Below are 21303 nucleotides of genomic sequence, written 5' to 3' on the forward strand. Positions count from 1 at the left end.
GGTGTCGTATGATGCAATAGACGCGCTACTTGCCAAAAAGGTATACAAACATGGGGCGCGGCTTGGCCACGTCGCTAGGCAGGGCCGCAAAGAGCAGTTCCTGGAAGTTTGCGAAGAAGTTGGCCTCGATGAACGGGGCAAAGAAGAGGTAACCCACCGATGCATAAAAGGTCAGCATCGCAATGTAGCGCACCCAGCCGGGAATCTTGTTGCTGATCTTGGGGAAGAAACGCTCCAGACCGCTCGACAGCACAGTACCGAGACCATTGAACATGAAAAAGGCAGTCTCGCAGCCAAAGTGGTAGGGCGCAGCAAAGAGGATGAGGTACTCGTGGAAAAGACCCGAGACGAAAAAGGTCAACAGGGCCAGCATCGACTTTTTCACAAACGACGACCGCTGGCGGGGCGCGGGCGGTGCGTTGGTCTGCTGGCGCGTGGGGGCGACGCTGCCGGACTTGCGCTGACGCAGCGTGTTCGCCTTGGCGTCGACCGCGGACGAAGCGCCAGAGTTGTCCCTCGTGCGAGCCTCCTCGGCCTTGCGCTCCTCGAGCGTCTTGTAGGTCTCGCGGCCGCCAAAGATGACGCGGTGGAGCACCGTAGCAATCGCCCGGTTCCAGCGCGACCAGAAGAAGCGGAGGCGCGTCGTGAAGAAGGGATTCTGGAACATGGGCTCCTGCTCCATCCCGACCACGAGACCAAAGAGGTTCATGACTAACAGGCCCAGTGACGAAAGGATCAAAAAGACCTCGACGCCCATCAGAACGCTGTACAGGCAGTACACGACATTGCTGATTTCGTTCACATGTTCACGGGGCGGGATAAAGAGCAAAAAGACGCAAGCAAAGAACAACTGGCAGAGAGCCGTGGGGAATTGCTTCAGGCACTGGAGGCGGGCGTTGCGCTTGAAGCCTTCCCGCTTCTCACGCTCCTCCAATACTTCCTTCTCGACCGGGAAAAAGCACAGGTAGCCGACAAACTCGATGAGCGACCACGACTGGACCTCTTGCACGGAGCGGATCTGGAGAATGTCCCAGGCCAGCAGCGACGAACGGAAACCGATCGCCGGACGCATAAAGTTGAGCAGGGCCGACTCGCCCGTGCCAACCAGCAGCGGCCAAGTGAGCAGCACGCCGGAGGCGGCAAACGCCCCAGCACGGCGGACGGCGGGTGGTGCCCGAGCAGTGATCAGGTGGACCATGTAGACGATCGTCGCCAGCACGGCGCCGTCTAGCGCAAAGCGGAGTGACTCGTCGAAGTACTGCGTCATGCTCAGGTTAATAGGAGGGTACTCGGCCGTCTCGAGTCCAAGCTGGTGGGCGAACCGCGTCACGACATTATACTTGGGGAACTTGATCGGGACAAGATCGAGCAGGGAGGGCAGCTTCGGCACGATCGCCGGCAGCGGGTTGCTCTCCGCCGGGATCGGCAGGACAGGCTTGCTCGGAAGAAATGGCAGATGCATTGGAGACCGAACAGGTGGGTCGATCTTGGTGTGCGCTCAGTAATATAATGGACGGGCGGCCCTCGCGCAGTTTCACTATGCACAACACCCCGCGTGACACTGCAACACTCCTGCTTGCGCCTGCAGGTCCAAACGACTCGATGGGGTTACGCAGCGCCTCCACAATCGTGCAGCCCTACAAACCAACGCATATCTAGACTACGCCGAGATTTACATGTGCCTCGCCCACGCGGAGACGCACGCTCCGCGAATTCGGCCACTCAAACGAGACCTCCGTTAAAGTGTCAGCAGGGCACAATTCAGCTGTGCATTGTTTAGCAAAACAAATGCCTCCACATACGTACCCGTTGCACCCAAGTGGAAGTGGAGGACGCGGTCGGCGGAGGCTTGGCTGTGCGCGCCAGTAAGGCGGGACATTGCGCTAGGCACCAGCATGTCCATTAGGCCTGTGCTCAGGCGCCAAATCAGTACACATTCATCTTCCAAGCTCATAGACAGAAACCTGCGCCCGTCCGGAGAGAAGCTGCATGCAGTCACAGGATGCGAATGCCCGTCCAGTACATAGAGCCGCGTCGCAGTCTTGAGATCGTACAGCACCACATGGCCTTCGTGCGTGCCCACAGCGAGTCGCTGGCTCTGGCCATGGAATGCGATAGAGGGATAAGTTTTTACCAGTTCGTTGATCATCAACGTCGCCGATTTGGCCATCGCCGTGCGCATCGCGCCGGCCGTGGGGTCCAGTGATTTGACCACGGCTTCCACAAGCCGGGGGAGACTGGGGTACAGAACCAGCGGCTTTTGACGGATCATAAAGGCGACAAGGCGCAGCGTGACTTGGCCCTGCTCGACCGACGTCGCGTGCAAGATGTCCATCGCCAACGTGCTCATAAAGAGCGCGCTGTGCTTGGCAGCTAGCTCCAGCGTCGCTCGGCGCGCGAGGCCACGCAGCGACAGGCCACTGAGCTTGATCGCGGGGGCATGGTCGCCGGCTGCTGCCTCCTCAGGCTGCGTCGCAATGCAAAAGATGCCACGCACCAGCGCAATCGCATCGACATAGTGCTGCCAGATGCCGCAGCCGTGGCAGCACAGCTCGAGCGCGACGTACGCACGCCGCGCACCTTCCGGGCGGTAGACAGGCGCCGCGAGGTACTGTGCGACGCCGACCGAGATCTGTTTCAGGAGCGCAGGCGAAAAGTAGGCGTAGCGCGCAGACGCCACAAGGCCGAGCAGCAGCACGGCATGGGGGGCCTCGTCCGCGTCTAGCTTGTAGGCGACGGGGGCATAGACAGTAGCGAGCCGCGCGAGCTCGCTTTCGCTCGCTGCAGCAGCGTATGCGCGGAAAAGGAGCGCAGCTGCGGTACGTAGCACCTCGTTCTCGTCCATAATAAACTGCGCGAGGACCGCGAGACTCGGGGGGGCAAAAGCGTCGGACCCGACGGCCGATGCGAGAAAGGCGGGCGTCAGAAGTGCATCGAGCACCGAGCGGCAGGCATGGTGTACCGACGGAACGGCACTCGCGAGCAGCAGGAGCGTCGTGAGCGTCAGCAAGTGTTGTGCGCTGGCCTCGGGTGTCAGGCAGAAGCGAAGCGAGGACCGCGTCGCTTGGTCGCCCGCCGCCTCGCTTACAAACCCAGGCAAGCCCAGCGCACCAGGCACTAACACGATCGCAGGCGTCTGGGCCTCGCAGGTCTTTTCCTGCAGCTGCGCAAAGACCTGGTCTAGGTCGCTCGGCAGGAACAGGGCAAAAAGGGGTCGCAGCGTCGTGAGGAGCTTGGCGGCAGCAGCCTCGTCGGCGAGCGGCGCCTCGGTGCGGGCGGACGCTTCGTCGTGCATGTGCCGTGTGTAGGCATCGAGCGCAGACGAGAGCGAGCTGGCGCCCAGTGCGGGACGCAGCGTCTTGCACGCAACGTCGAGTGCTTTTCGAATATCGGCCAAGATGATCGGCACTGCACCCTCGGCCACCGCGCCACACGCAGACAGCATACCGCTCTGTGCACTTTTGTCGACGCGCCCTGGCGCACTGCGTGGCGCGGGAGGAACAGGGAGACGCAGCCACGCCTCGCCGGCCTCGTCGGCCTGTGCAACGAGCATCCAGAGCTGCTCGGCGGTGGCGCTCCGCACAAGCTCTTGCGAGGAAAGCGACCAGATCCGTGCGCGGCGCTCGCCGTACGCCAGCAGCAGCTCGCTGCCTCGCACTGCAATCTGTACAAGTGGTGCGCCGCAGCCAGGGAACATTTGCACAAGCCGGAGATCGTCGAGGGCCAGCAGCGCCGATGTGCCGTCCTGCGCGACGCACAGGACGCAGCTATACAACCGCGATATCGGCGAGACGCCGAGGAGTGGCACAATGCACTGGATTGGTGAGGCGAACCAGCTCCATGCAGCTTCGAGCTGCAAAGAGCTTACGTTCCAAAGCGCGATATCGCCCGCGGCGGATCCACCAAGGATATGGCGCGTGCCCGTCCGGGGATTGGCAACCTGCTGTAGGAGCGTCAGCGGGGCGTCCCACGGCAGTGGCTGTGCGGTCGCCAGCGGCGTATCGCTAAAGAGTTGCGTCAGGGGCATAGAAATTAGGCCAGTGGCTGCGTTAGCATGGACACACTTACATTCGGCAAGGATCACTTTGGTCAGGCTCAGCGGAAGTACCGCCGAGGGCGCCGTGTGCGTGCTATCCGGCTTCGTGTCGGCCAGCGGAACAGACAGGAGCGAACCGGCAGCGGCCACCGCGAGCGAGTTGGGCGGCGCATCGGTGACCTCGGCCGTGCATTGGATGTGGTCCGTGTGCTGGATCTGGAGAGACACGTAATGGTGCTGTGTTAGTCGGCACACGTACCTGGCATAGCACGCCAAGGCTCCCTGTGCGCTCCATGGGTAGGAGCGAGATAGGACGACTAGGAAGAAGGTGCAGATACGGCTGCTCCAGCTCTCCGTCGACCAAGAGCAGCGCCGATTCGGACGCATGCAGCGCAAGCGCACACGTTGAGCCGACGACCGCCGCGGCAAGGACCGTAGCCTCGGCCAATGCACGCTGCGACGTCTCGGGCGCGGTCTGTGCTGTAGTAACAAGCTCCGTGAGTCGCCTCTTGTGAGCATCAGGCAAGGGCGCAAGCATCTCTTCGCGGCTGCTCTCGTGGCTCACCGTCGGCTCGTGCTTCGGCATAGTCCATGCCGGAAGTAGCAGACCGAGGTGCTTCAGCGAGAGGCGACCCGGCGGCGCATGGACCGGCGTCGAGGTCCCAGACGGCGCACCGTTCGGCGCAGGCCGCGGCGCCGGCATCGACAGTCCTTGGCAAAACTGCGTCAAGTCGCCGAGCGCGTAGGTCTCGCGCACAAGCTCGTCGCCCGCAGCATACAGCAGCAAATGCGGCTTGTCTTCGAGCGAGAGGCAGAGCGTGCGTTGCAAAACGTCGGGAGCATGCAGCACCGCACACACAGCCAGCGTACTCCGCACGGGATCGGTGCGTAGCACGAAAATGCGCGACGGCCACTCTTTGTACTCGGCCCAGGTCAAGAGCGGCACCTGCTCGCTGCTGCCAAGTACTGGAAGAGGATGCAAGACGAGCGTCGGCGCGGCGCATGGCGTAAGGCGGGCCATGTGCATGTACGCGTCGACCGGCTGCAGGAGTTGCGAGCCCAGCTCGGTCGCCTGGCGCTCAAACACAAACTGGACTTCGTGCTCGGCGCCCGGTGCGCTGTGCTGCATCACACGCAGCTGCACGGTACCTAGGAACTGGAGGAGAGGAAGCGACCACGCCGTCACACGTCCCGAAGCCTGCTGGACGAGAAGCTGCGCCGGAAGCACGGCATCGTTCGGCCGGTCGTCGACCAGCAACGCAGTGACGCGCGACGCGTCCGGGGTGTACAGCGAGCGCACGAGCAGCGGCGCGCGTACGAGATGGGTATCAATGACTGGCTCGACGCTCGGTGCCTCGCTCGGCCTATCCGAGAGCGGTGCCGGGTCGCTCATTCCCCCCGACGATCGCCGCTCCCAAAGCGAATGGAGGCGGTCGCGGTGCTTGGGTGCGTCATGGTGCTCGTGGACGTGCGACTGCCGTGCTTCACCCGAGTGCGCAATGACGCAAGGCGACGCGGTTGCGTGGTACTGCGCCTCGAGTAGCGCCTCTGCATTTTCGTGCTTTGGCGTGAACTGCGCAACGTCTTGTGACATGGACTGTGTCGGCCCGTCCGAGACGCTAGTGTGGGTAGGCGACGACGGCGAGATGCTGGACGACGCCGTGCTGGCGCTCGTCTTGGTCGTCGCATCGGACGGTGTCACGTCGCTCATAGGCGGCCAAATCGAAGCACTGCTGGGCGAATAAGGCGACGTCGAGCCCGGGAGCGTCGTGCGGGACGACCGGCGGTGGCCGTGCGCATGTCGTACCGGGCGTTCGTGCACGTCGTCCTGCGCCGGCGGTGTATTTTTGTCTACCGGCGCAGCAAACATGCGCACAGTCCCTTCCGAGTATCCCACGGCAATGTAGACCTCACCCGCCCCCGTACCGGGCGCCTGGGCGAGATAGTAGGAAGCCGTGCACGAAGCGTGCGGCGCCGTCTCGTCTCCGTCCTCGACCCACGCGTCGTTTTCTACTCCGTTTTCGCCGGTATCACTTTTATTTTCAATCCATACACTCTCCCATGCCTGCGCGCTTCCCTGCGGCGCGCGCGGCACAAAGCCTAGCGGGACCCGCAGCGCCGCCTGGCTCATGGTGAAGGTGGCCGAGTGGAGTGCTTAGTCAGCGCTACGCGATCGGCCGAGCGGGTGTTGATGCGAGACGCGCCACAACAGGTTCGCGCAGTACTACCATTATCGACATGGCTGCAGGCACGGGTGGAAAGTCCGGTCCTACCACGAACCAGAAGAGCGAAGCGCGGAAACCGGTGTCGCAGTCCGTGCGTGCTGGTCTCCAGGTATGTCGCGCGTAACTAAAGCAGTTCCCTGTCGGCCGTATCCACCGTCACCTCAAGAAGCGCTCGCAGAACAGCATCCGTGTGGGTGCCAAGGCCGCTGTGTACACCAGCGCGATCCTTGAGTACCTCACTGCCGAGGTGCTCGAGCTTGCCGGTATGTCCCTTGTCTCACACAGGCAACGCGTCCAAGGACCTGCGTGTGAAGCGTATTACCCCGCGCCACCTGCAGCTTGCTATCCGTGGCGACGAGGAGCTCGACTCGCTCATTCGCGCGACGATCGCGGGTGGTGGTGTGCTGCCGTATATTCACAAGTCGCGTACGTATTCTACGAAAACTCACACTAGTGATCAAGAACCAAGGCAAGACCAACACCAAGAAGGGTGCGGCCACTTCGGAGTAGGCGCGATAATTCTAAATACGCGCATTGTGTTTCTACGTGTAGACCAGGTTAATCGTTGGATAGAACGCGACCGGCGTCGCGTGTTTACATAGAGCGCACGTGGCAGTGGAGGTGATGCAGCATGCAACATCTCGCCTGCAGCGCTCGGCGTGGCACCGCGGGGGGAAGTTCATTTGCTTTTGCAAGGCGTCGCTTGCGTCGGTGAGTGATATCGTACCCCCGTCATGGACGAACCCACGGGGGCGCACGAGCATGCGCTGAGCCGATACGAGCAGACGCTCGAGGCGCTCAACCACGAAACGACCCCACACAGTGGAGGCTACGAGCCCTATGCGCCGCCTGCCGACGCCTCGGTCTACACGTTGACCGAGGGTGGGCACGATGTGTACGGTCATGCCCACAACCTATCGGCAACGAGCCAGGCGGAACTGCTGGGCGAACATGGATCCACACAAAGCTGGACCTCGACGCAGGAGCTCGGCGTATACGTGGACCCTGCGTACCAGTACGCAGCCCAAGGCACGTACGCGTACGACCAGGGCACGTACGATCAGGGCACGTACGACCAGGGCATGTATCACCAGGGCACGTATACCCAAGGGGAGTATGCACAGCCCGAGTACTATCCGCGCGAACACTATCCGCGCGAGCACTATCCCCAAAGCTCACCGGCTTATGAATATGCCGTGCACGACCAGCGCATGTCGAACGGGAGCAGCGACCCGCCCCCGAGCTGGAACAGCCACGAGCTGGTGTACGAGGACGAAAAGGGTGGCGCCTATGCCACGGAGCCAACCTACGACGGCACCTTGACACACACAGCGGTACCGATGTACGACACGTCGGTGGACATCAACACCGAGCCCCATATGTTCGAAGCGCAGCCGGCCTACCCTCAGGCCACGACCCATGAAGGTTATGAGGAGAAGCCAGTCGAGTGCGGCACGCTCGTATCGAGCACACAGCACTTTGGCCCTGCGCCGCCCCGGGGGTGGCAGCAGCGACGACACAATGTCAACCGAAACGTCGCGCTCACGTACGGAAATCTGGTGCTCAACTGCCCGATACCGACCAAGCTCGGAACATTTTTGAACCGCCGCGACACGGACGAATTTACGCACATGCGCTACTCAGCAGTGACTTGCGATCCCGACGAGTTTGTCCAGAACAACTTTACACTTAGGCAAAACATCTACAACCGCCACACGGAGATTTTTATCGGTGTGACGATGTACAATGAGGACGAGCACCTGTTCTGCAGGACGCTGCATGGTGTGATGAAGAACATTGCGCATCTCTGTACGCGTAACAAGAGCCGCGTGTGGGGCGATGGCAGCTGGAACAAGGTGGTCGTCGGTATCATTTCCGACGGTCGCAAAAATATCCATCCCCGTGTGCTCGACTGCCTCTCGGCGCTGGGTGTATACCAGGAAGGCGTTGCGAAGAACATGGTCGACAACAAGGAAGTTACGGCGCATGTCTACGAATATACCACGCAGCTCTCGCTCGACTCCAAGACGCAGTTCCGTGGCGCAGAGAAGGGCATGGTCCCGGTGCAAATTTTGTTCTGCCTGAAGGAAAAGAACGCGAAGAAGATCAATTCACACCGCTGGTTCTTCAATGCATTTTCGCGCGTTCTTCAGCCGAACGTTTGTGTCCTCTTGGACGTGGGTACCAAGCCGGAGCACAAGTCGATCTACTCGCTTTGGAAGAGCTTTGACCGTAACTCAAACGTCGCGGGTGCTTGCGGTGAGATCACTGTGGACACGGGTGGAAAAGCGGGCCTGGGCTTGGGCTTGCTGAACCCCCTCGTTGCAGCGCAAAACTTTGAGTACAAGATCAGCAATATCCTGGACAAGACACTCGAGTCGGTGTTTGGCTACATTTCCGTGCTGCCAGGCGCATTCAGTGGTACGTTTTTTCTTCTTCTGACCCAGCCTATCGCTACATTGCCTTGCTCGACGACCCGGTGACCGGAAAGGGGCCGCTCGCGTCCTACTTCAAGGGCGAGTTCCTGCATGGTGGAGACGCCGATGTCTTTACGTCCAACATGTACCTCGCTGAGGACCGCATTCTCTGCTTTGAGCTCGCGGCCAAGGCCAACTCAAACTGGGTCATGAAGTACGTTAGCTCCGCGCAGGGCGTCACCGACGTGCCGAACCGACTGCCCGAATTTATCAGCCAGCGTCGGCGTTGGCTGAACGGTGCCTTTTTCTCGGCAGTGTACTCCTTGACGCATGCATTCCAGTACAGCAAGACGGCCCACTCGGGCTGGCGGAAGATGACGCTCGTCTTTGCCACGTTCTACTCATTCCTGAACATGCTCATTGCCTGGTTCGGCGTTGCTAACTTTTACATCTTCTTCCGCGTGCTTACCAAAGGCTTGGAGAACAAGTCGTTTGGGTTCGAGGGCATTGGCATCCTGAACGAAGTTTTGCACTTTATTTATGTTGGCACGCTGGTCGCGTGCTTTATCCTTGCACTGGGCAATCGGCCCCAGGGTAGCACTTGGAAGTACACCGCGGTTGTGGCAATCTTTGCTTTGTTGACCATGTACATGCTGGCGGCTGGCGTCTTGTGCATTATCAAGTTGTTCCAAGGCGACCACAGTTCTACCTTTGCTCAGATGGTGGTGAGTCTGGTAGCGACCTATGGCGTGTACATCGTCGCCTCCATCTTTGCATTGGACCCTCTGCACCTGATTACAAGCAGCTTGCAGTACTTTATCTTCACGCCGACTTATATCAACGTGCTAAACATTTACGCGTTCTGCAACTTGCACGACATCTCTTGGGGTACCAAGGGTGACTCGGCCGCGCCACGGGACCTCGGCAAGGTCACGTCGACGGGACAAGGCATGGCTGAAGTGTCGCTGCCATCGGCACAGGCAGACATCGACACGACCTACGAAGAGGCCCTGATGAATCTTCGCGAGCACCGCGTGGTCATCCAGGGCTCTGGCGGTGCGGATAAAGAGGCGACCAAGAAGCTGGACTACTACAAAAACATCCGCACCAATGTGTTGCTGGTGTGGTGTCTGTCGAATGCGCTCCTGGCCGGAATTATCCTCGATACAGAGCTCACCGGGACATTTAATCCGCAAGAGGGCAACACGCGGACCCGAGTTTACGTCCTGGTGATTCTTGTGTTTGTGGCGGTGATGAGTGGTATCCGATTCATCGGGTCTACCTTGTATTTAATGTTGCGGTTCATTAATGGTTGAGATACGAGCATATAGAAACTATACCTTTTCAGGACAGAAACGCGCAGCGCGAATATGCGCTTCGGGATCGTGACGCATAATCCAGGGGTGCCGGAGCACCTTGGACAGCGGCAGACGCTCCGCGGGGTTGTACTTGAGAAGCTGGGTTAGACAAGGTGACGTACCGAGCGGACCAGGTCCTTGGCTTCCTCGCTAAAGTGCGACGGTATATGGAGATCCACAGATGCAATGCGCTTGTATGTCGCTGGGTCAGAAAACAAAATACGCACTTTGCACCGCTTTCAGGTCCTCAAAGGGCGGAACCCCTTCCAAAAACTCATAAGTCAGAACGCCCATGGCCCAGAGATCCACGGCACCGCTGTGTTTCTTGCCTTCCACCATCTCGGGAGGGAGATAGTCCAGTGTACCACACAGCGTGCCGCGGCAGTTACCGGGCGCGTGCACACTCCATCCAAAGTCGGCAATCTTGACTTCGCCACGAATACCGACCAAGAGGTTCTCAGGCTTGATGTCGCGGTGGATAATGTGCTTAGAGTGCAGGTATTGAAGCGCATCGGCGATTTGAGAAATGTAGCGTGCCGCGGTCCGCTCGTCGAAACGACGGTCGGGGATCTTGGACAGGATCTTGAAGAGCTCGCCACGCCCGGCAAACTCGAGCATCATAAAGATACGGCCCTGGTCGTGGAAGTACCCAAACATACGCAGGACGTTGGGGTGGCGCAGGTTCATCTGGATTTCAATCTCGCGACGCAGCTGCAGATCCACCTTGTTTTCCATGAGCTCCTTCTTGTAGACGCACTTGAGCGCCACGACATAGCCTTGGTTGTTGAGTTTGGACGAGGTCGCGGCCTTGGTTCGCGCCAGGTATACACGTCCAAACTTGCCCTTCCCGAGTGGACGGCCAATCTCAAACTGCGACAAGCTCCATTGGCGAGTCGGCTGGTGAGACAAGCCGTCCATGGACGAGTCCATAGCAAGCGTGTCGCTGTCTCCACTTGTCTTGGCCGAGGTATTTCGCCGGCCCTTGTTCTCGTCACGCTCAAGACCACCATCGTAACGTCCGAGGTCGAATTGGGGCTCTTGAGTGTGCGTACGCGGCACGGCATGCGCCGTCTTTTTCTCCTCGCGCGGTGGAGGCCGCGTCGAGGACAGGCTGGGTGTGCGCACGACCCTCTTTTCGGTCGAAGTAGGTGCAGGCACATTTCCAACAGCATGCTTCGACGTCAAGGGAGCACGCGGGGCAATCTTGCCATCCATGCTTGCCACCATCTTGAGAGGACGAGGCTGAAAGGGTTTATGGGCCGCTTTCTGCTGCTGAGCCGCGAGCCACGTCGCGTTGGTCAGTGCCGTTGCTCCACCAGCACCATTCGATGCATTTGTGTTGGATTTGTCGTGTCCCGACAGGGACATCGACGTCATGCGCGCCTCCAGGCCGCCTGGCGTCTCGGAGCCGGACATGGTCCAAGAACAACACCGCGACGCGGTGTCACGTGACTGTCCTCAAAACGGAGCGCACGAGCCGCCTGAGGGGTATGGTGCTCTTTTTCCAGTCGGCGGGTGCGTAGTAGCGACTGACGCAGCGGTCGACCCGCCCGCGACCATTTACATGGGACGCGACAAGGTCGAGAGTATGTGATCGAAACTGACGCAGATGAGGAGCTGTTGCGGCACGGTCTCCCAGAGGTAGGTCCCGAAGCTCATTCAGGATGTGTGGTTCCACGTAGACAAGGTACGTCGCGAGACTAACGCAGCTCTCTTCTGCACACGTGTATCTTCGGATGCCCGAGTCTATGGAATGGACTGCGATCCCCGAGCCGCTTTTGCAGGATTGTTCGCAGCTGGTGAAGGCGAACTCGATCGAAGGTGCGTGGTTTCGCTTACGCAGGCAATAAGAAGGATAATATCACGATCATCTACACCCCCCACAGCAATGTCAAGGTATGCGAGCCTACTAATCCAGAAAACTGGTGATATGGCCGTCGGTGCCGTGACCTTTTTCAACGACCGCTTGGTGAAGCGTTACTATGTCAAAGAGCGCCAGAACGCGATTGTCAACCGGCTGAACAAGACGCGCGTCGAGCGCAAGGTCGACTTTGAAGAGGAGCGCCAGGAGCGCGAGCGTGCGCTTGGCCGCAAAAAGAAAGACTTTGCGAATGCTCAGAAAAAAGAGACGCTCGAAGCTAAGCGCCGGTACCAAGAAGAGGCGGCGGCGCGCGACTACTCGCACTGTACGTTTCCATGCTTATCCAGTGTACTCCGAAGAAGCCGTCGCTGAGCAGCACCGTGTTGAAGAGCGCCGTGCGCGCCTGAAAGCTGCTACCGGCAACGACGAGGAAGACGAAGGCGAAGCGAGCGACGACTCGTTTATGTAGTCCTCTCTATGCTTATGTAGCGACAACCTGACCACCGAGGAAAGTTTGGCAAGATGGCCGAGTGGTTAAGGCGGTGGCCTGCTAAACGCACGACGATTTAGTCGGTAAGCCATTGGGTTCTGCCCGCGTGAGTTCGAATCTCATTCTTGTCGAATTTTTGCTTTCCGCCGTTTTGGGCCTGGGTGGGGAGCACGACCGCGCTTCTTTTATTTTGTACGGAGAGCGAAGCATTTGAGTCTATTAAATTTACCAGATGCCGTTGTTGACCGCTGCTGTCAGCGCTGTATAGCAAACGTACCACCGAACGAAATCCACGACGGGAAGCCGACAACAAAGGTGGTGACGACCCACTTGAGCTGACATTAGCAACACTCCAACGTACGCCGACAAGGGGCGACGAGCCACGCTTGATGTTCACCACGAGCATAGCGAGCGCCTCGGCAATGTGCACGGACACCGTGAGCTTGCGAAGGATGTCGAGCGTACGCGCACCACCCACAGCGTTGCGGATGCGCGAGCCGAGCGTACCGACCGAGGCCTGGTCGACGTACAGGAAAAAGGCCAGCAGGAGGATCGTCTGCCAGCTGTCCTGGGGAAACTTGTACTGAATCGCGTTCATGGTCGTCTGTGCGGAACGCCCTCCTATCCAATGCCACGTGGGACAACGCACGGGCGCACGCCTCGTGGCACCCTGTGAACGTTCGCGCGACGACGATGGCCGCTCCGTGTTGCGGCGGCGGTGGTGTTGTTGCTGGATCGGATGGGTCTGTATGGTCCTATATCATTGGTATTGCGCTAGCATGCCTTACCGTGGCGCCTGCGCGCGTGATGGTCATAACGGTAGCCCTCACAGTGCTTGTGGTATGTTGATCTTCTCATGTAGCCCTATCTTGCGCTTGTTGTAATGAGTCCTGGGCAGCTGCATACGACCGCCGCTGAGCGCATGTATACGAGTCCTGAGCACAAGGTGCCTGTACCTCTTCCTACTCTCAGTGTGCCCGAGGAGGTGCAACTCTCGGTGGTTGTGCCCATGTACAACGAAGAGAAGCGTCTGCCCACGATGCTGGATGAGGCGCTTTCGTGGCTGGAGCAGGTGCGCTCGAGCAAAGAGTCGCTTTCGGGGCTATCAGAGAAGGAAGGCGCAGCATCGGCGCTCACAGGTCCGCTCCTTACCTATGAGCTGTTGCTTGTGGATGACGGGTCGAAGGACTCGACGTACGATGTCGCGATGACCTATGCGAAAGAGCGCTCTCTCCCTACCGGAGCCTCTCTGCGTATCACGCAGTTACATACGAACCGCGGCAAAGGTGCAGCGGTGCGTCATGGCGTGCTGCACAGCCGCGGCGCCTTTATCCTCTTTGCCGATGCCGACGGCGCGACGCGCTTTTCCGACCTGCGCGTCTTGTCGCGTGAGATGACGCGCATTCTTACCGAAAAAGGCCATGGCGTTGTGGTCGGCTCGCGCGCGCACCTTGTTACGTCCGAGGCCGTCGTGAAGCGGAGCATGCTGCGCAACTTGCTGATGCGCGGCTTCCACCTCCTTCTTTCGATTCTCATGCGACCTCCGAGCATTGAAAAGATGTACCACCACGCTGTGGATGCCGTCGTTCCCCAGTTTCTTCGAGCAACAAGTCATGGTACTGTCACAACTCTGGCGCAACAGCCCGAGATCAAGGATACCCAGTGCGGCTTCAAGATGTTTTCGCGCGCGACGGCCGCCCACATCTTCCCCCTTGCGCACATCGACCGCTGGATCTTTGATGTGGAGCTCCTCCTGCTCGCAGAGATGGCATCTCGTGCAAGTGCTGCACAGCACGCACTGCGCTCGCCCCAGGATAGCAGCAAGGACGCCCTGCTGCGCCTCCCGCTCCCGATCGCCGAGGTGGCCGTGCACTGGACCGAGATTGACGGCTCCAAGATCTCGCTCCTGACCGACTCGCTGCGCATGGGCCGCGATCTGGTGATTATACGTCTGAACTATGCGCTTGGACGGTGGCGCGCGCCGTCGAGTCTATAGGCAGGTAACCGTTGACGCGTCCGCTGCGCCCGTCCGAGGGCCCAACGCGCCTCCACATGTGGAGATTCGGCCGCAGCGTGGAGGGATCACGTGACCGGGCTTTGACCCCGGGCGCGCGGCACTTCGCAGCTTGCATCAGTGCCTGTGCGGCTGAGACGTTGCGTGGATAGCGAGGAGCGGGCTCCCACTCGCAAAGCACCATGGTACGTGGATTATCTTACGCAGGCGACTCTCAATGTACGGGATGCACTCTCGTACCTCGACCAGGTCAAGGTGCAGTTCACCGACCACCCCGATGTCTACAACCGTTTTCTGGATATCATGAAAGACGTGCGTATCCCCACTAATCCAGTTCAAAAGCCAAGCGATCGACACTCCTGGTGTCATTGAACGTGTGTCGACCCTGTTCCGTGGTCAGCCGAGCTTGATCCAGGGTTTCAACACCTTCCTTCCGCCGGGCTACCGCATCGAATGCAGCGTCGACCAGAACGACGCGAATATGATCACGGTCACCACCCCGTCTGGAACCACGACACAGACTCTCGGCGGGCATGGGATTGCGGGTGCAATTAGCCGCATGAATAAGGGCGAAGGTGCGCCGCCGCCGCCGCTGCCGCATGGGCCCGGCCCCCACGATGCCAAGAGTCGGCATCACGGCGGCCCCCCGGGCCCATACGGCGGTCTCCCCCCCCAGGGCATGGAGTACGATCCCCGCCGCGGTCCGCCGCCGCACGAGCGCCCTCCGCCGATGAACGGCCGCGCGCCGTCGCCTGGCGCGATGCCGATGAACGCGCCGATGGGCTACAATCCTCCTCCTGCGCCGTACGAGCAGGGCCGCGCCCCTCCCGAGGCAGCGCGTCCGCCGGTGGAATTCAACCATGCGATCAACTATGTGAACAAGATCAAGCAGCGCTTTGCAGGCGACCCAGACACCTACAAGCAGTTCCTCGAGATTTTGCAGACCTACCAGAAAGAGCAGCGCCCTATTCACGAGGTGTACGGCCAAGTGACGCACCTCTTTGACCATGCGCAGGACCTCTTGGACGAGTTCAAGCAATTCCTCCCGGATACCGGCGGCCCCGGCGGCGGCCTGTTTGGCATGCTGGGCCACGTCACAAACGGCATGGGACCCCAGTCCGAGATGCCCAGCATGCCCGCGTATGAGCCGCTTCCTCCTCGGCACAGCGGCCCTGCGCCGGGTGGCCGCAAGAAGCGGAGTGCGAGCGGCGTCGAGGATGTCCCTCTGCCGCCCGAGCCGCATGCGCCGGTGCCGCCCGGCAAGCCCGTGTCGCGCAGCAAGCGCAGCAAGCACGGCAAGACGGACAGCATCCCCCGCGGCCCGCCGTACATGCAAGGCGTTCCCCCCGGCGAGATGCACGAGATGTACCCTCCCGTGCAGCCCGGTGTGCCGCCGTACGATGCGCTTCCGCCGGACGCGCCTGGCTACCTCCCTCCCGGGATGTACGAGATGCCGCCCTACCTCCCCCCCCAGGCGATGGGCGGCAACGTGGTGCAGCTCCCCCATATGGCGTCGATCGACGAGGTGGCATTCTTCGAGCGTGTCAAGAAGCACATTGACGACCGTGCGACCTACCTCGACTTCCTCAAGCTGCTGAACCTCTACACGCAGGATGTAATTGACGTTGCGACGCTCGTCGACCGTGTCTCGCTCTTTTTGGGCGGCCAGCCCGAGCTGCTGTCGGCGTTCAAGGCTCTCTGTGGATACGATATGGGCAAGCACGGCTGGCTCGAGAACGAGGAGCCGGTGCTTGAGAATGTGCCTGCGCTCGAACGCGAGCGTGTGGACCTGAGCAACCAGCGTTCCTACGGCCCGTCCTACCGCCGCCTGCCAGACTCGGAGGTGAACCTGGCGTGCTCGGGCCGCGACCCCCTCTGCTGGGAGGTGCTGAACGACGCATGGGTGTCGCATCCCACGTGGGCGAGCGAGGGCGAGTCGTTCAATCCGCACAAGAAGAACGTGTACGAGGATGCGCTGTACCGCTCGGAAGAGGAGCGCCACGAGTACGACTACCACATCGAGGCGAATTTGCGCACCATTGCGCTGCTCGAGCCGATCGCCGCGCGCATTGCGATCATGGACCCCGAGGAGCGCGCGAGCTTCCGCCTGAAACCCGGGCTGGGTGGCCAAAGCAAGAGCATCTACCAGCGCATCATCAAGAAGGTCTATGGGCGGAACCACGGCGTGGAGGTCATTGCCGCGCTGCACGACAACCCCTGCGTGGCCGTGCCGGTGGTCCTTGCGCGTCTGAAGCAAAAAGACGAGGAGTGGAAGCGTGCGCAGCGTGAGTGGAACAAGGTCTGGCGCGAGGTCGACGCGCGCAACTTTTACAAGGCGCTCGACCACCAGGGCGTCAACTTCAAGAGCACGGACAAGAAAACCATTACCACGAAAGCATTTGTCAACGAGATCGAGACGCTGCGCACCGCACAGCACCAGCGCCGCCTGGCGCTGGACCCCAGCCTGCCTGCGCTTGCACCTCGCTTCCAGCTCGCGTACGAGATGAACGACGGCCAGGTGCTCGCCGACCTGCTGCGCCTTTCTGTCCACTTTATGGACCGCTCCTCGTCAGGCTTTAGCGCGCACGACCGCGAGCGCGTCGACGCGACCTTCCGTGCGCTGCTGCCGCGCCTGCTCAACACGAGCCCCGAGACGTTTGCGACGCTCGTCGCGCGCAAGCACGACGACGACGAGCAGAGCATTGCGGAGGACGACGAGGAGGCGAGCGAGTCGGACGTGTCCCGCGGACGTGGGCGCAAAGGCGGCGACTTGCGCCGCGCGGCGCTGCGCAACAATGCCGAGGCGAGTACGCGTGATGAGGAGCGCGGCGCGCCTGCCTCTACGTGGCACATCAACACGTCGGCGGCCGCGCTGCCGAACCGCGAGGCGGCGCAGGTCCCCGATGTGGTCGACCTCTTTGCGAATACGACAATCTATGTCTTTGTGCGTCTGCTGCAGCTGCTCTATGCGCGTCTCGCCGGCCTGAAGCAGGCCGCAAAAGACATGGCCGAGAGCACGCCCGAGAGCTGGACCAAGATCAATCCCCTTGCTGCGGAGCTGGGCCTGATAGACACGGCGACGGGCCCTGCCGGCGTCGTGAGCGCGATTGCCGCGTCGCTGGCGCCGCGCCCGGACGCGGACGCGGCGCTCCCGCCCAGCGAGCAGGCGGTGATGCAGCTGAACCCCGCGCAGTACTACGATGTGCTGATGGAGCTAATTGCGCGTCTCTTTGACCACGAGATCGACCAGGCGGGCTACGAAGAGAGCGTGCGCTTCATGTACGGCACGCATGGCTACCCTGCCATGACCCTCGACAAGGTGGTGCACGCGTTTGTGAAAGGCGCGCTGACGATCGCATCTGATGCCAAGTGCCAGGAGCTGCTCGGCATCTTTGACCAGACGCACCAGGCGCTGAATGCGATCCGCAGCGGCACACAAGAGGCGAGCGGCGAGACGCGCGACGTGCAGCTGTACAAGCGGCTCATTGCGAGCCGTATGGACGCTGAGCAGGTCGTCGGCCGCGACGATCACCTGTACAGGATCGAGATGGTGCCGCTACAGGCGGCCGGCGACGGCGTTCCTCCCCAGTCGATGCACATCCAGCTTCTGTCGCACGACGACCTCACGCTCGAGGACCCCAAGGACGAGGAGCAGCGCTGGCTGCAGTACATTGCCTCGTACTGCCTGTACGCACCAACCGAGGGCCTGCCGTCCGAGACGGTGGCCCCGCTTTTGAAGCGCAACTTGCCCGCGCAGCCGGATGCGGCGGACGAGGAGGGTACGCAGTATGTTGTGCGCAATGGACTGGACATCCGCGTCTGCTTGCGCACCTACCGCCTCTTCTTTGTGCAGGGCACCGAGGACGTGTTTGCGCGCAAGCGCCCCGCTACGGACGCGGCAGCGCACGCAGCCTCCCAAGAACAGAGCCGCAGCAAGCGCTGGCACGCATGGCTCGCGGCGCGGCGTGAAGTCATCGATGCGCCCGAGCCCACGCAGGACGCACCCGAGCAGGAGCGCGAGGACGCTGCCGCGGGCGAAGCGCCCGCCGGCGCGCCGCCCGTGCCCGGCGCCGAGGCGCCGAGCGCAGAAGCGTCCGATCTGAAGCACGAGCCGTAGCATCATGATTCGCCTAGGCTATTGAGAAGCGTCTACATCTACAGTGGTCGACTAGAGGTCGTCGAGGTCCTCGTCCTCCTCGTCGCTCACCTCCTGGAATTCGACGTCGCCGCCCTCATCGTCACCCAGGGCCTCTTCGTTGATCTTGGTCGTCTCGGGCAGTTCGCCGTACTGCTTGAGCGAGCGGGCCTCGTCGGGCGAGTATTTTTGGATGACATCCGCCTTACCGTCCTCAAACTCACGGAGGGATAGGAGGATAATGTCACCGTTGTTGATCCACACCTTCTTGCGCAGCTTGCCGCGAATATGCGCGAGACGCTTCTCGCCGTCAAAGCACAGTGCTTCGAGACGGCCGTTACCAAGCATCCTCACGACCTGGGCGTATTCCTGGCTCTCATCCTTGAAAACCAGCTCACGCTTGTCGTCACCGTCGTTCTTTCCGCGACGGCGGTTCTTGCCACCCTTGCCTTTCGCTTTGGGCATCGTGGATAGGAAGAGACTGCTGCGGCAAAGTCACGTGAGTGACTCCCTCGGGCTCGCTTCCAGCCAACACCGCGATGCACTCTCAGCGCTCGGGCTTTGCGGCGCGCTCGCCGCCGCCGCTGCAGCACCCGATTCCGACGCACCCCAAGGTTCCTGTGCCGGGATCTCCGGTGCGCGCCGACTACGCGCACGACGAGCAGAACCCCTACACGCCCCAGGCCCAAAACCACTATGCCCCACAGACCCGTGCGCCGCCCGCGAAACGGGGGGGTTACCAGCGGATCAGCTCGCCGCGGGGGACGACGCCCGTGAATGCGTATGCCCCGCAGCAGCGCAACCCGTACACGCCGCAAAACCGGGGGGGGGCGACGCCGCAGCACCGCGCAGCCGCGACGGCCGCCGCGAGCGCCTACGCTCCGCCGCAGCCCTCGCGCTCCAACTCGACGGCGAGCGTCGTGCCGAACATGAACATGTACCAGTCGACCACTGCGCCGTACTTTGACGGAGCGAGCACGCCGGACGCTTATCCGAACGCGTACGCGATGCCGCAGCAGGACTATGCCAAGGACGACGCGTGGGGCTTTGGCGGCCAGGCGCCGCTCGGCGGGGGGATGATGAACGACGCCACGGCGCAGATGGGCATGCAGTTCGGCCGCCACGTCGCTCAGGTCGGTGGGGAGTACATGCAGAAGAACGTACGTATTTTTGCTCACGCAGTTCCGCAACCTCCTGCCGATGCCGATGCTCAAGCACTACTTTAATGTGTCGAACTCGTACGTCTTGCACAAGCTGCGTATTATCCTGTTCCCATGGCGCCACAAGCCGTGGTCGCGCCGTCTGCGCTACTCGACCCCGTACGGCGGCTCGGGCATCATGTCCCCGGGCCAGAGCGCCTCGCCGACTCCGTACGCGGGCATGAGCACGCCGGACCGCCCGCTGTCCGCGCACGGCGCTCAGCACGCGGCAGCGGGGGAGCCGGTCTCGTTCTGTGCGCCGCGGGAAGACGTTAACAGCCCGGACATGTATATACCCTGTACGTCGCACCCACTGACCCAGTCATGGCCTTTGTTACGTACACGATCGTATCGTCGGTCATCTACGGCTTGCGCGGTCGTTTCCACCCGGAAAACTTGGGGTACACCGCCTCGCGTGCATTGGCCATCGTCTTTATCGAGTTCAGTGCAGTGAAGCTGGGGTGCTACCTGCTCAACATCCAGGGAGACCACACCATCTTTGACTTGGTGGCATACTCGGGCTATAAGTTTGTCGGCACGCTGCTTGTGCTTGCAGTGGGAATGCTCCAGTTGGGACGCTGGATGTACTGGCTCACGTTCTTTTACGTGTTTGCTGCGAATGCCTTCTTCTTGGTACGTTTGTTTTTTTTATTAATGCCAGCTCCGTTCGCTGCGTTATGTCGTCTTGCCGGACCCATCGTCGCCTTCAAGTGTGACGGTCACGCAGGCACAGCGCGCAACGCGCATTCAGTTCCTGTTCGCGATCGCCATGTCCCAGATCGTATTTGGATGGCTTTTGATTGCGGGCGTGTACTAAGCCTTGCCTCCAATGTACATAGGAAGCACTCCTGCGAAGCGTGTCGAGCAAAAGAAATCTAGCCAACCGCAAAATTCTCGTCCGTGACAATTCCGCTCAGCGGGGGGTAAAAAAGTGACCAGCACGGGGCTCGAACCCGCAACCTCCTGATATGCTCAGTCCAGAGGACTTTCGTAGTCAGACACACTACCAATTGTGCTAACCGGCCAGGCTAGTTGGCCAAACGGCAACATTGCCAATAAAAGTAAGTGGATACTTTGGCCGTTTAAAAAAAGAATGACCAGCACGGGGCTCGAACCCGCAACCTCCTGATATGCTCAGTCCAGAGGACTTTCGTAGTCAGACACACTACCAATTGTGCTAACCGGCCAGTAGTTAGGATTTGGGATGAGTCTTGCATACTTAAAGGAAAGGAAATCATTTATAACCAAGAGAAATTCGGCCAATTTGGCCCTTTTCCTTGTAATACTGTATTTGGTTTTCAGCCAAAAGCACCATAGACTGCAATTATCTAAAAATGCTTGATCGAAGTGTGCTATTTACTGGACTAGCGTAGCAAACCTAGATGACGCTATAACCTTTACACTTTGTCGTCATCAACGGCAGTGCAAGTATGCACCGAGCATGTCATAAACTGCTTTAATATTAAGGAATGTACACAATGAGCTACTGTCGCATACTGCACTGTGTTACTCCAAACAGTGTATTGATCATTATCCTTCCATGCCATTCTCCAGTCGGATATCTACCA

General features: G+C 60.4%; 10 protein-coding genes and 3 non-coding genes across 13 annotated transcripts; 7 read left to right on the forward strand and 6 right to left on the reverse strand.

Annotated features, from left to right (window-relative positions):
• Positions 1 to 25: 25 nt before the first annotated feature.
• MJAP1_001966 (uncharacterized protein) lies at positions 26 to 6167 on the reverse strand (the record flags this gene model as incomplete). The annotated part of the gene is made up of 4 exons (XM_060265913.1): positions 26 to 1435; positions 2135 to 3745; positions 3869 to 4246; positions 4296 to 6167. The coding sequence occupies 4 exons, from the start codon at positions 6165 to 6167 to the stop codon at positions 26 to 28; spliced, it is 5271 nt and encodes a 1756-aa protein (XP_060121896.1).
• A 107-nt stretch (positions 6168 to 6274) lies between these two features.
• Positions 6275 to 6771, forward strand: HTZ1 (histone H2A.Z; the record flags this gene model as incomplete). The annotated part of the gene is made up of 4 exons (XM_060265914.1): positions 6275 to 6370; positions 6395 to 6524; positions 6547 to 6687; positions 6716 to 6771. 4 exons carry the CDS (start codon positions 6275 to 6277, stop codon positions 6769 to 6771), a joined length of 423 nt encoding a protein of 140 aa, XP_060121897.1.
• Positions 6772 to 6995: 224 nt separating this feature from the next.
• On the forward strand, positions 6996 to 9994 carry CHS3_2 (chitin synthase; the record flags this gene model as incomplete). Its single annotated transcript, XM_060265915.1, has 2 exons — positions 6996 to 8682; positions 8709 to 9994. 2 exons carry the CDS (start codon positions 6996 to 6998, stop codon positions 9992 to 9994), a joined length of 2973 nt encoding a protein of 990 aa, XP_060121898.1.
• Positions 9995 to 10012: 18 nt separating this feature from the next.
• Positions 10013 to 11452, reverse strand: IPL1 (non-specific serine/threonine protein kinase; the record flags this gene model as incomplete). The annotated part of the gene is made up of 3 exons (XM_060265916.1): positions 10013 to 10135; positions 10159 to 10238; positions 10264 to 11452. 3 exons carry the CDS (start codon positions 11450 to 11452, stop codon positions 10013 to 10015), a joined length of 1392 nt encoding a protein of 463 aa, XP_060121899.1.
• Positions 11453 to 11526: 74 nt separating this feature from the next.
• MJAP1_001970 (uncharacterized protein) lies at positions 11527 to 12366 on the forward strand (the record flags this gene model as incomplete). Its single annotated transcript, XM_060265917.1, has 7 exons — positions 11527 to 11551; positions 11575 to 11622; positions 11719 to 11723; positions 11746 to 11857; positions 11880 to 11932; positions 11955 to 12222; positions 12245 to 12366. 7 exons carry the CDS (start codon positions 11527 to 11529, stop codon positions 12364 to 12366), a joined length of 633 nt encoding a protein of 210 aa, XP_060121900.1.
• Positions 12367 to 12413: 47 nt separating this feature from the next.
• MJAP1_001971 lies at positions 12414 to 12518 on the forward strand. Its single transcript has one exon. It is a non-coding gene; the product is annotated as a tRNA-Ser (tRNA).
• Positions 12519 to 12612: 94 nt separating this feature from the next.
• Positions 12613 to 12985, reverse strand: MJAP1_001972 (uncharacterized protein; the record flags this gene model as incomplete). The annotated part of the gene is given in 3 exon segments (XM_060265918.1): positions 12613 to 12647; positions 12665 to 12722; positions 12749 to 12985. 3 exon segments carry the CDS (start codon positions 12983 to 12985, stop codon positions 12613 to 12615), a joined length of 330 nt encoding a protein of 109 aa, XP_060121901.1.
• A 209-nt stretch (positions 12986 to 13194) lies between these two features.
• ALG5 (dolichyl-phosphate beta-glucosyltransferase) lies at positions 13195 to 14383 on the forward strand (the record flags this gene model as incomplete). The annotated part of the gene is made up of 2 exons (XM_060265919.1): positions 13195 to 13206; positions 13250 to 14383. 2 exons carry the CDS (start codon positions 13195 to 13197, stop codon positions 14381 to 14383), a joined length of 1146 nt encoding a protein of 381 aa, XP_060121902.1.
• Positions 14384 to 14583: 200 nt separating this feature from the next.
• MJAP1_001974 (uncharacterized protein) lies at positions 14584 to 18518 on the forward strand (the record flags this gene model as incomplete). The annotated part of the gene is made up of 3 exons (XM_060265920.1): positions 14584 to 14586; positions 14609 to 14713; positions 14736 to 18518. The coding sequence occupies 3 exons, from the start codon at positions 14584 to 14586 to the stop codon at positions 18516 to 18518; spliced, it is 3891 nt and encodes a 1296-aa protein (XP_060121903.1).
• Positions 18519 to 18569: 51 nt separating this feature from the next.
• On the reverse strand, positions 18570 to 19001 carry TIF11 (Translation initiation factor 1A; the record flags this gene model as incomplete). The annotated part of the gene is made up of 1 exon (XM_060265921.1): positions 18570 to 19001. One exon carries the CDS (start codon positions 18999 to 19001, stop codon positions 18570 to 18572), a length of 432 nt encoding a protein of 143 aa, XP_060121904.1.
• A 74-nt stretch (positions 19002 to 19075) lies between these two features.
• Positions 19076 to 20552, forward strand: hrf1 (Protein transport protein yif1; the record flags this gene model as incomplete). Its single annotated transcript, XM_060265922.1, has 4 exons — positions 19076 to 19696; positions 19719 to 19989; positions 20058 to 20368; positions 20463 to 20552. The coding sequence occupies 4 exons, from the start codon at positions 19076 to 19078 to the stop codon at positions 20550 to 20552; spliced, it is 1293 nt and encodes a 430-aa protein (XP_060121905.1).
• A 115-nt stretch (positions 20553 to 20667) lies between these two features.
• MJAP1_001977 lies at positions 20668 to 20760 on the reverse strand. The gene has a single exon. It is a non-coding gene; the product is annotated as a tRNA-Arg (tRNA).
• A 69-nt stretch (positions 20761 to 20829) lies between these two features.
• Positions 20830 to 20922, reverse strand: MJAP1_001978. The gene has a single exon. It is a non-coding gene; the product is annotated as a tRNA-Arg (tRNA).
• Positions 20923 to 21303: the final 381 nt, after the last annotated feature.

The sequence above is a fragment of the Malassezia japonica genome, chromosome 3, assembly GCF_029542785.1.
Source record: "Malassezia japonica chromosome 3, complete sequence".
Taxonomy (NCBI): domain Eukaryota; kingdom Fungi; phylum Basidiomycota; class Malasseziomycetes; order Malasseziales; family Malasseziaceae; genus Malassezia; species Malassezia japonica.